Here is a 12,456-nt window from a genome sequence, read left to right as displayed (position 1 = left end):
TCAGCTTTATCTTTGAGAATATATATTTCAAGATGTCACTTACCAGGGATGATTTCCATTACAAATAAACATCCATCAGAATCACAGGCACTGGTGGAAAATCAGGCCATCCTCACATTGTAAACACATACACGCTACCAGAGGCAGCTGTAACTCACTGCAAACTCATTTAAAACACATAACTATGGAGGAAGCCAGATCATTAACACTAATAAATGCAATAACTGCAACTGATAACACTGAGTTTGGCCTAATTAATAACCTCGTGGTAACATTTTGTTATAATTTCATAATTACACAGGGATTTAAGCTTTTTTCTATGGATCCATGAAACATGATCTGGATCCAAGAAGTGAGTTTAGCACATAGGTCACATTTAAATGAAAATAACGACATGGAGTCAGCTCATTTTGTAAATTAAGTGTTTAACCTCCAACACCATCATCGCATACATTCCCATATTTTTTATATTAAACTCTTCTCCCTTTACAGTATATACATATTATTTTCCCCAAACCAATTGAAAAAAAATCGGAATTGTAGGTGGACAGGATTGGACGACATGCTGCCTTATGTTTACAATGACTCTAACACCAGAAAGGTACAACAGGAAATTTGTTCAACACACATCTTCATATCCACTTCTCCACAGGCATCTGAGAAAGCCCTAAAAATCCACAATTCTTTAAGAGTACAGTCTTCTGCCACTAGAGGGCAGTGTGACAGTGTGAGCTCATTCACATTGAGAGAGCCTCTCAACTTGCCCATATTTTACATTAAATCCAACTCTCCGGTCTATAAATGCTCCATTTGTCACAATAGTCCCACTGAAGTCCGTCAGGCAAATGTTCACTGCTGCTGCACCATCATCAGTCGCTAGACATTAAGTGACCAACATCCAGACTCACACTCTGATGATGCTGATGGAGGAGGAGGCTCTGTGAAGCTGAAAAAATAAAACAGAAAACAGTGGGATGGAGGGTCAGACTCTTTATCTACCGATCAGTGACATTTCACACTTAGGTCTGGTCTGCTTGGCTGAAAATGTCAGAAATTACAAATAAATGTTACGGTGAGGATACACTCACTTTTAGAAGTTCCTGCATTAAATTTTATCCAGAAGTTGGTTTTATTTTTAAAAACCTGAAGCCACCTCACCAGAGCTGAATCATAATTATTACTTCGAATGTCAGTCTGCTGCACTGTAGCTCTGCAACCTACAAAAACCTTCACTTGTGACACTGCTCACTTTTACTGAGGATGACTGAACAGATGCACAGCAACAAGCCATCCAGGGTTTGCAGCTACCTCTCTGTTTTATATTTAGCTGTGATGGCAGCAGCTCTGGTTGCTAGGAGATCTCTGGTGCAACTACAAAAGCTTTTCCAGGGGAAACAAAATATTTCTGGCAGCCAAGAATGATCATGCATTATAGAGAAGTGCTGCGACAAAATGAACAAATTTTCTAAATGAAGTTCAGTGGTTGGAGGAGAAATGAGTCACCCTGCTGCTGCGTACGGCTCCGTTGTGGTAGATGGGCGAGCTGCCGGCTGACGCGTTGTAGTAGGAGGAAGTTGCCCGAACCAGCGGCCTCTTGGCTTTTTCTTTGGTGCCATTGGAGTCATTGTCTTTGATGATGTCGTATTGTCGGCAGAAGAGGGCGATGACGGCTGGGGTAGAGAGCAGGACAGTCAGGACAGCAACAGCGTAACACACACACTTATTCACACCAGCCGATAGCAGACACACACACACACACACACACACATCCAGGCTGACCTGCCCACAGCAGCAGCACAGTGGTGATGATAAGCAGCTCTCCTGTCTGTAAGTGAGGGGTCATACCCAGACCTTCCATCGCTGGCTCATCTGTCAAGGCAAACATTATTCATGGTAAACATGGTTTAACTCGTGTATAAATTCAGATTTTTCCACATGCCATTACTTTGAGTGCCTTTCTGTTTTGACAAACTGTGACCTATAGTGTCACACTATCTGTTCTGCTTCAGCTGAGATAACCAATAGAAAAGCTTCTTTACGGTGGTCCAGGACTCCAGCTGGATAATGGTCACTCCTCTCCAAAGTCCTGAAGTGCACAGCACGGCTGGGTTGGCTGTCCCCGTGGAGCCCAACAGACTGCACCTGCATCCAAATCAGAGAAACATCCTCATATAAAAAAATAAAAAAAAATACTGCGAGCAAAAATGGTGCCACATAATGACATCACATAATGAGAAGAAACTGGTGAGGGTGCATTTAAGTGAGCAAATGGTTGGCCAGGATCCTGCATCATCACCAGAGAACAAAATGAATATGAATGGCCTGTTCTTTACTCAGACAATACATGAGACATTTTTTATCAGGACAAACATCCATCACAGGCACAACTACATCCACAGGGCTCTCTCAGTGCTACGGTCTCACCTGGACACTGTAGTGTGTGTCCTCATCCAGGTCCCACAGCACACACCAGCGACTGGACGTGTTCACCTCTCGGATGGAGCGCTGCATCAGGCCGTCCTGCCTCTGGAAACAACATGCACACGCAAAGACAAAGAACACAACTTCATTTAGAGAATTTAATAATCAGCTCACAGTTTCAAAGTGTTTCAAGTGAGAAGCTACAAATAAAATTCCTGCAATAACAAGCAGCTTCACCTCATAAATTCAGCTCAAACACTTACTGTCCTGCAGGGGCAAATTAGGTCTGCAGGCAAGGTAATGCCAGAAATCATCATTTGGAGGAAACATACAGGCACAGATTCTCCGCTAGTGCAAAAAGTAGTGTCACAGGTAAACAGTTTATCCTAACAGCATTTTACAGTCATTGTACAGACAATGTTCAGGACTATTTACAATGATTTTAAACCATGGACCAGTTTGGATATTGTACCACAAGGTACCAGAGCAAAACAAGTTCTCAAATGAAGGATCATCATGGCAAAGGTTACAGCTCATTATTTGAAAATGACCACATATCATCAAACCCATGTGTTTTGCTTTGATTACACTTACATGTGAGAAGGCTGTTGCTGCTTGGTAAGGAGCTCCATTAATCCCCATAAACAGTCCCCCCCCCCATTGGATTAGAGTCGACCATCCAGCCAACAATGAGCATTAAAGTCCAGTTTTGAATGAGACAAGTTTCTTCACTGAGGAAATGTAGCTGTAAAGCACTAAAAGCTGAGGAGGTCAATAAATAAAGGCCTCACAGGCCACGCAGGCTGGCACACTTTATTGCGCCATAGCACTACAGACCATAATATGCAATATCTTTATGGGGCTTAAAAGGATTGTAAATCAATATCTGTGACTCAGCTACGATTTTGGAACAAAAACTCCATATCCACCAAACTTCAAAATGCTGCTGAAGTAACTGGCTTTGTGTCAGTTATTACATAGTGCCTGCAATAACTCTCTCAGGCTAAACACAGACTTAAAAGCATCAGCCTGGCAGTAAGGCCACTATATTGTCTGTATTTCCTGAGAAGCAAAAAGAAGCTTTAAAGCCCCAAAGAGCTGACTGACCCTGGAGTTGAAAGGTCAAAGGACACTTTGGTTCTATAGCTCATTTTAGCTCAAGAAAGAAGCTAGCAGCAAAGAAAATAAATAAAAATTCACTTCTGTTGGTCACAAGTTAGTTAACCTGAGTGAATACACTTCACGCATCATAAACATCAAAACCAAAAGCAGACACTATCTGCAGCATGGATTAGTTTGATCAATGCCCACTCACAACACACGCATTTATCATCAATTAACTTGAGAGAGAGTGGGATTTATGAATCAGAAAATGGATTATTGGGAGTCTTAGACATACAGGCTTTAATTAGGACTGTGTGTGTGTGTGTGTGTGTGTGTGTGTGTGTGTGTGCGCTGTTACGTAAAGTGTGAATCTCAGCAGCTGGGATTTGGAACAACTTGAGAGCAGTGAAGCGACTCTTTATCTCGTCCTGCTTCTCCTTCACAAACAGGAGGCTCAGCTTGTTACTGAAAGACACTGCAGACGCCATAATCTCCTAAAGCAGCCAGTGTGTAGTTAGATTCAGAAGAACACGTGGCTTGCAAGAAAAATCCCTAAGATTTGCTTGATTGACAAAAGAGTGTAGCAGCTGTTTATATAAGCACATTTCTTGTAATATTTTTAGCCATTTTGTAAATCGATGACTAACAGAACAGGAAAAAAAAAAAAAGAAGCTCAGTAGATAAAACCTTGTGCATGAATACACGCTGCAGCTACCTGCTCCCATCACCTCAACTCTTAATGCTTCACCTGTTAATACTTCAGGTTTCACAGAAATCAGGTTGATGGATGGGGAAAAAAAAAAAAAAAAGACTTGCAGCCAAAAATTTCTACTAATGGAGATGACTCCCACTCAGCGCGCTGCTAATGTCTGACTCTCCTTTTGCCAAACCGTGGGTGGTGAAGCTGATTAGCCGAGCGGAGTTTGCAGCCTGTGTTTCACGAGATGAGAGAGACGAACAAAAGATGTTGATGCATGAGCAGCATTAATGTTACATGTCTAACATTTCCCAGCAATGATAACTTCACTCTGCTACGCCTCCGGTTGCCAGAAGTGACACGGACAGACATTATAAAACTAAATCTCCAGGGCTGCTTTTGGCTGGAAAGTTTAGTAATCAGGAGATTAGGTTTTCATTATTACTTGAAGTACCTACGTCAAACCAGCCTTGACATTCATAAGCTTTTCAACAGCTTAAATGTTTATGAGCCTGGCTCCTCTGGCACAGCCAAAATGTTCTACAGAGACGACGGCTCTTTAAGCAAAATGCTGACTGTCTGCCTGACGCAGCATTTAAAAGAAAAAAAAAAAAAAGCCAAGATTCTGCTCCTCATGAGACAGCAACAACAATAAGATACATCATTCAATTTTGAAATGGCTGTTTTTTAACCCCAAGCATGGCAGAAATCCAGGTTTTCTGGCCATTCAATTACTAATTTATATCCCCTCAATTTGCATCCCTGCTAAATCAATTGGCCGCCAACCAAATGAGAGCACAGGGGAGACGGGGTTTGATTTGACACGAGAACAACCGACTGAGTCTAATGGGAAGGCTAAAAAATTATATTTGAAGTTTTGAGGATTAAACAAATTAAGAAAAACTGATCCTTGAGCTCACACTCTCACGGATACAGTGATAACACATGGCTCCTGTACTGTACCTGCTGTGAGATGGAGTATCCAATGACGGTGTCTCCCTGAGGGATGTTCCAGGTCACCATGGCCGAGTGGGCCCTCAGCTGGGTCACCGATATGTTGACCGGGGCTGCTGGCACAGCTGTCAAACACACAAACACAAATGTGTTGCTGGATTTTCTGCACAAACACAACAAACGCTCTGATGCTCCATCGTGACCCCCTGTGTTTCCATCCAATTGTCCTTGAGCGAGACCGTGTGGAGGAGGAGGAGTGTCCCATCTCTTCTGTCAGCTAAATGGCTAAAACCTAAAAGTATGATCATGTGCAATTCGGGATTCTCTGGGGGCAGGTTAAAAATGGTAGAAAATCAGAAGTGTGTCATGAGGCTGTGAGATTCTTCATTACACAAAATGATCAGTGGAAAGAGAAAGAAGGAAGGAAGCAAAGAAAGAAAGTGGTGAAAGAATAAAACAATGTGTTTAAAAATACAAGACAGAAGGAAAGAGGAAACATTATTTCATCAAAGCAGGAAGACAACAAACATGAACTATAAAAAATGAAAAGACCAGATGAAGAAGTAACAAAGATGAAAAACAGAAGGAAATAAAACAATAGAAAAGTGTAGTGACGTGTCATTAGATGGTACAAGCCGTCACTAACTCTCTGCCTACGTGCTGCTGTGTCTGGCTGGGCCTTTAAAGGTGATTACACTCAAAAAGGACAAAAATAGAAGAAGAAGGCAAGAAAGAAAGTAAATGAGACAGAACGACAATAAATACAGGAAAGGATTAAAGTTACAAAGAACGATGGGAGACAAAACAGAAAAATCCAGAGAAATGAAATAAACAGATTTTAGTCTTGTGTCATTAAAATCAAACTACATGTTACAGTCTCTTCGTGAGAGAAAATAAATACTAGAATGATTTTGCAAACATTGTACACATTTTTAAAAAGAGGACAAAAACAATTTCTGATCAGATTAATGAGACACAACCAGATCTTCAAACCTCTGGGGAACATTTTCCTGAAGCAGCAATGTTTTTGTTCTACTTATTGAACATGACATGCTTGTAAATCCAGTGTCACTGTGTCTGGATCAACAGCAACATCAACAAAATAACAGCTTCAAGATTCATTTGCTGTAAAAACAAAGACAACAGCTCATTTCTGACACCAGCTCTCCACATATTCAGCGACAGACTAAAGAAATAATTTAGTCAAATTGCAACCTGAAGGCATCCAGTCAGACTCTGTGGAGTATGGCCATGACTGTCGAGCTCTATCTCAAACTAACAAGCTAACCACAGCTTATTATTCAGGCCAGTCTTCCCCCACTCGCTGCAGGAAACACTGGCCTGGCTGCCAAAACTGCTTCAGTCATTAAAGGAAAAACTCACATATTTTAACACTGTTATGCAGAAGGATCATCAACTTGTGATAGAGTGCATAAAGCTCCATCACTCTGCTTTGCTTGTGACTTCCTACATTTCCCACAATGCCCTTTGACAGCGCACAGAGAAAGATTATAAAGCAGTTGCATTAAGCATGTGTGGGTGGCGTGAAGGAAGGCACACAGCGAGCTCAAGAAGATGGGAGCTCTTTTTATTTTCAGTGCAGAAAAAGCAGCATTTGTGTGTCAACCCAACCTGCCTTGTGGCTGCAATGCATTCTGGTCCATTTCCTAATACTGTGGGTGTAAAAATTGGCCACTGTGACTGTTCTGTTATAAATTCCTCCCAGTGTAATTACTGAAGGTCTGAGCTGCAGAGAGATGGTCTTCCTTTCTGACAAGCTGACTGAAAACCTGATGCTTAGAACTGCATCATCTTCATCATCATCATCTTCAAAGGGGGCAACAAGGATCTGGGCAGCCACATTGAGGCAAAGACATTTTCTGGTTGAACTAAGAAATCTACTTCATTAATGCACAGTAGAGACAGTACTGGTAGCTAACTACAGCTAACATCTGCACAGTCTGAGGCAAATAAACACAGATTGGACTGAGGGTCCAGCGGTCAAGGTTCTGTGAATAAGTCTGCATTCAGACTGACTTTGGCCCTGCACGAAAAACACTGTCCCCCTCATTTGAACAAATCACAACCTCGACCAACAACAAAAGATGATCCAGCAAGTGTTGTTCAAATCCTACTCACGAAATCACCAGGCTTCATATAAACTCATTAAAACTCATCAGAACCCTCTTAGCTGTGTGTATAATGAGGACTTTTCCTTTAAGGATGTAAGCAAAGAGAACATCTGTATTTGAAAAACAAAAAGGAATCCCATTCTCCACCTACACACACAAACTCCATCCTTCCATCCATTTTCTATACCCGCTTTTTCCTGAATCAGGGTCACGGGGATCTGCTGGAGCCTATCCCAGCTCTCTCTCGGGACACACACAAACTCAACAGAGAGAGAAAAAAAGCCCATTGAAAACCATGTTCCCATGTCTTTGCCAAAGCGCTCCCCAACCTCCCATCACGTTACGGCTGCTAAATCCCAACCGGTTTCATCTGCCAGGGCTGCCATGGAGCGGCACACAGCAAATAGACGTCTGCAATTACATTATGCACAGCAGGAGAGGGGATGGAGTCGGGAAGACAGAGGAAAAGACATGGAGAGGAGAGAGAAAGACAGTGGAGAGAGAGAGGAGGATGAAAAATGACAGGATTATGACAGCACGAGGGATGAAGGAGTCAGAGGGAAAAAAGACGAAGAAAATGAAAAGAGAAAGCAATTATCTCAGGCAGATATCAAGAGATGGCGAGTGGATTTTCAATCTCTTCCTCTGAGAAAAAAAAGACGAACTAAGGGCAAAGAGACGGATGGTCAGAGAAGGAGGGAAGAAGATCAATGATGGAGAGAGTGGCAAAAATTGCAAGAGGTGGAGAGAAAACAGGGGAGTAGAATGTGGATATTGATTAAATGATGAAATGTACTAGTTCAGCTGGATGTTATGCACACACGCACACACACACACACACACACACACACACACACCTATATGTCCTTGTTTGTCCTTCATGTTTTAGATGCGTTTCTGCAAGTCAAACATTTTTTTTAATATTTAAAGATGCATTTAGTCACTTTTCAGATCAATAACTGATCAAAGCTAATTTCTGATATTTCTGTCCACTCTCTTATTTTACAGGTTCATCTTGATAATGCAGCGTTAATATTGTTGACGTACGCAGCAAAAAGAGTAGCACTCCTCACTAAACAAAATGAAACACAGTAACACCAACATTAAATCTCTTCCCTGGGCTTCCCTGTTACACCACTGCTCACCATTTGTTTTCTACACAAAGAACCTGCGCTGGGAACAGATGGACTGATCTGGCTCCAGAGGCAGAACATTCAGGACTGAATATTAAACTGAAACTTTCATCCTAATCCTGGTTTTAGCACAAAGCTCAAGTTATCATTCTAAGTAGAGGAGAGCAACTGCCAAGTCCTATGTTTGTCCATACCCAGCTGTCAGGAGTATACACACACACACACACACACACACACACACACACACACACACACACACACACACACAGCTCTGTTCTTCTCTTGTATCAAGAGACAGATAAAACCTTCCACAAAGTGCACATTTCATGTGAAATTCAACCCCGTGTTTCTCTGCAGCCCCAGCATCACTACAGTGATGGTGCCCGCCCCCGCCAGCGTCACAACAATACGCCTCGTGACAGCCGCTGTTTACGTGGTTTCTCCTGGAGTAGTCTGATGTACAGCTCGAGTCAGACGGCCGACTGTAAATCACAGCGCGGTAACAGTTTGCTGATAGACTCAGACAGCCTAATCTGGCTAATGGCTCTCTGCCGCTCTCTGTGAGGGATGAGTGATGCTGCACATGCACACGTGCGCACACGCACACTCACATGCTGCTGTGCTACAACCTGTGCATGCTGATTAAGTAAGAAACGGTCTGATCATCGATGGATTATGACAGTTTGCCCCTGGGCACAGACATGGAAAAAGGCTTCAACCCTGGCACAAAGAGACACAAAGAGACACACAACAACACACTCTTCTACATCTGCTGGTGGTTCGTTTTGTTGATATTTGGTTTATCGTTTCAAATCTTTCATTAATTTTGTGTTTCTTTGCAGTGGTTTTTATCTCTTCTTGTGTTTGTGCCGTGGTGCTGCCTGTTACAGACGCATCACTGTTTCTCATAACTCTTGGATGTATTTCACATATTTGTGCCTGATGTTTCTCATGCACAATACATTTCAATCCCACACAGTGATGACCCCTGTCAGCTCAGTAAAATGAAGAAAACGACCCTCTCTGCAATCATCCTATTGAGTCAGCGTAGATGTGATATAATCTGAGGCAGAAGACCGCTTTCAGTAAAAAGCTATTAGCTGTAATCACGTTATGGCAAAGAGAGGACTTCATTTTAGGGTTATATTGGCTCATTAGGAGTATTTAAACTGATTAAAATGAATGGATGGTATAGAGTCTACGCTGCAGCGTGGGACGAATACACTGACTCGGGAAAATGATTACAAATGGGATCACTTTATTTTAAACGTGGCCCATGTCTGTAATCACTGTCTAGTTTTCAAATATAGATGAGGAGAATGTCAGGCATATGAAATACATATACAGACAGACAACTTTAAAGTGCATTTAGCTTTTTTTAAACAATTAAATATTTAGCTTCTGAGACCAGCTGGGTAATGGCTCAGAGCTCCCTCCATCTAAGAGCTTGTTTTATTCATAATTGAGTAAATTGCTATGGCAGAAACAAATCAACATTTGTCACATGCAAACGTTGGATATAATCATGTAATTGCAGTCTATAGGTAACTCAGGCTATAACTCAGGATTGCCTGATTGCACTACACTGCAACCTCCTTTGGTTATAATTAGGGTTTTTGCAAGTCTTACAAATACACACTTTGGTTCCACTATGGGAAAACACACTGTGTCTAACCAGGGCATCCATAGTCGATGTAGGAAGGGCAGTGGGCTTTATGCTGTGAATTTCTCATTAAACCTTCTTGCAGCTGAACATATAAAGATTCTACACAGCGCACCATAAAACGCAAGCTGCCAAATCATTCTCTAACACTATAGAAATTTAATTAGCACACATCAAATCATAGGAGCTTCAGTTTTCTGCAGTCGTGTTGGGAAGTACAGCTCGTTGTACATGACCTCGAGGTCTCGCTAGAAAAAGACAAATTCCACGTAATAACTGGTTCCAAAACGAAGTTTATAGGAACTCAAACCTGAACATGAATAATGTTATAATGCCACCTGTTGCATAATAGATGAGCCAATTCTTTAAAATCACATGCGACTCCATCTTCATCTCCTCTGTCCTAACGCCATACCTACCCTGTAGAAACGGTGTTTCCACAATAGTCACAATGAACTATAGAAAGTGTTTCCTTTCCAATGACGCCAAGCTCATCAACATAAGCCTTAAAACAACAGCTAGTTTAATGTGGGTCTGCAAAAGGAGGGTGGGTAACTCTTTTTAAATGTGTTAGTCAGGCAGTTACTGTGGCAACATATTGTAGTGAAAATCTTATTTAACCCAGTGCAAAGGACAAAGAGGCAGCACGTCACGGGGATGATGAGCACCTGTAAAGCTGAGAGGTTCATGTCACGAGCACAGAAGGTAAAGGCCATGTGGAGATGAATGGGCACACATCACTGGCTAAATCAATACGCAGACTTGCCACCTCCGGTATATTCAGCTGAGTAAAAGCATGTTGATCGGGCTCCGTGTGCAAAAAAGCTGCTTTACATAGAAGCTCATGTGAAGGTACAGAGGGCAGGTATCTGACCGGTGCTTTGGGTGATTTAAGCTCTGGGTGCATTCCCACTACAGCTAATTAAACAGGCCAGAGAGTGAGAGGAAGATTGCTTTGAAATTCTAATCCCCTGATAGACATTCAATTAAGGCTCTGACAGTTTTACAACAGCTGTTTGTCTAGTTGAAAAATAAGGCAGAAATACTGTACTGCAACCCTGCACCCCCTCAGCCCTTTGCTCACAACAAAACAAAGAAAAAACAGACCAAGCAGTTTGTGAAAGCTGTGATGTGCTTTTATATCTATTCTAAACCTGAGGAACAATTCTTGTAAATCAAAAACACAGATGGACGTGCAGTACAGATGTGCTCGCCTTAAACACACCTGGATGAACCAGAGTGATTCAAGTCCCAACGAGGCTTTTTCACTGCATTTGTATGGTTATTATGATGTGATCAATCTGTTCTATTGCATTAAAATGATCAGTCCACTTTCTCAGGCTTCTTATCTTTAAATGTTTTATATTTCTTAGTTTGTTTAGAATGAGGTGTTTGGAAAGACGGAGCAGATCCAACAGATTTGCTGGTTGATAATCTGGTTTATTGATATATTGGTATTCCTGCATGTCTCTTCGATCAGGTTATTTTCTGTTTGTCAAATTCGCTTCAGGAAACAGATTTTCTGCATTTGATGCTGAGAAAGCGAATATAATATAATTAGCTCCACTTCGACAGAAAGAGTGAGAACCACATGTTCCAACACATACCCTGGTAGAGATTATAGGGATGCGAAGAAGCATGATGACATTTTCTAAGGAAAGACTTTTTCATGCAGGATTATTAGGACAGAAAACGCAAACAGGCTCACTTGCTCTGACCAGCCCCGGTGCTTGCAGGCAGACCAGCAGCAGCAGCAGCAGCAGCATCAGCCCGGGGTCCAGGTGGAGAGACGCGGTCATAACCTTCTCTGGCTCCGCGCACACTCACGCACACACCTCTGGCTCTTCAGCACCTTCTGGTCTTCGTCTTAACTCTCCTGCGTCTTACTGGAGGTTTCCCCACAGGGTCGCCACTGTTGGCACATCACACTTCATCTTCATCCGCCTGTAATGCAGGCGCACTTTTGAAACCTTGCACCGCGCTGGTTTTATTTACAACTTGCACAAAGTAGGTCAGGCGGTGGGTCAGCTGGGGGATCAGATCGAAACCTTTGCTGAATGAAAATGAAACGTCATCAGTCCTTTCTCCTGGGCAGCGGACGCGCAGCAGATCCCGCAGCCCGGGGACGCAAACAGGTAGTTCGCCCCTCTCCGCCACCTGCCCTCCGCTCCGCTTTGCGTCAAATGTCGGCTGGAGATGCAGAGAAATCCTCCTCCCTCCGCGACAGGTGGAAGGTCGCTGGGGTTTCAGCGTTCAGGCAGCCCGCCTGTCATTTCAGCAACGATGAAGACAAAGAACATCTGCGTGATTTCAAGACGTAAACAAATAGAAAGACGAAGACAACAGGACGAT

At 42.5% G+C, this 12,456-nt stretch overlaps 1 protein-coding gene across 1 annotated transcript; it reads right to left on the bottom strand.

Annotated features, from left to right (window-relative positions):
• Window positions 1-490: 490 nt before the first annotated feature.
• On the bottom strand, window positions 491-11,903 carry LOC113127605 (fibronectin type III domain-containing protein 4-like). Its single transcript, XM_026302307.1, has 7 exons — window positions 11,823-11,903; window positions 5,186-5,446; window positions 2,425-2,526; window positions 2,040-2,142; window positions 1,780-1,869; window positions 1,504-1,670; window positions 491-946 (listed from the first exon to the last, which is right to left on the bottom strand). Exons 1-7 carry the CDS (start codon window positions 11,901-11,903, stop codon window positions 905-907), a joined length of 846 nt encoding a protein of 281 aa, XP_026158092.1. The 3' UTR covers window positions 491-904.
• Between the last annotated feature and the right edge of the window lie 553 nt (window positions 11,904-12,456).

Source organism: Mastacembelus armatus, chromosome 2, assembly GCF_900324485.2.
Source record: "Mastacembelus armatus chromosome 2, fMasArm1.2, whole genome shotgun sequence".
Taxonomy (NCBI): Eukaryota; Metazoa; Chordata; class Actinopteri; order Synbranchiformes; family Mastacembelidae; genus Mastacembelus; species Mastacembelus armatus.
The sequence above is the reverse complement of the archived record's forward strand: the minus strand, read 5'-3'. Positions and strand labels throughout refer to the sequence as shown.

Coding starts and splice junctions, on each gene's coding strand:
- LOC113127605 (XM_026302307.1), bottom strand. CDS start 11,903: ATGACCGCGTCTCTCCACCTGGACCCCGGGCTGATGCTGCTGCTGCTG. Junction 5,447..11,822: donor GCCTGCAAGCACCGGGGCTG/GTCAGAGCAAGT, acceptor TTTAGCTGACAG/AAGAGATGGGACACTCCTCC. Junction 1,671..1,779: donor TGTGCTGCTGCTGTGGGCAG/GTCAGCCTGGAT, acceptor TCTCTACCCCAG/CCGTCATCGCCCTCTTCTGC.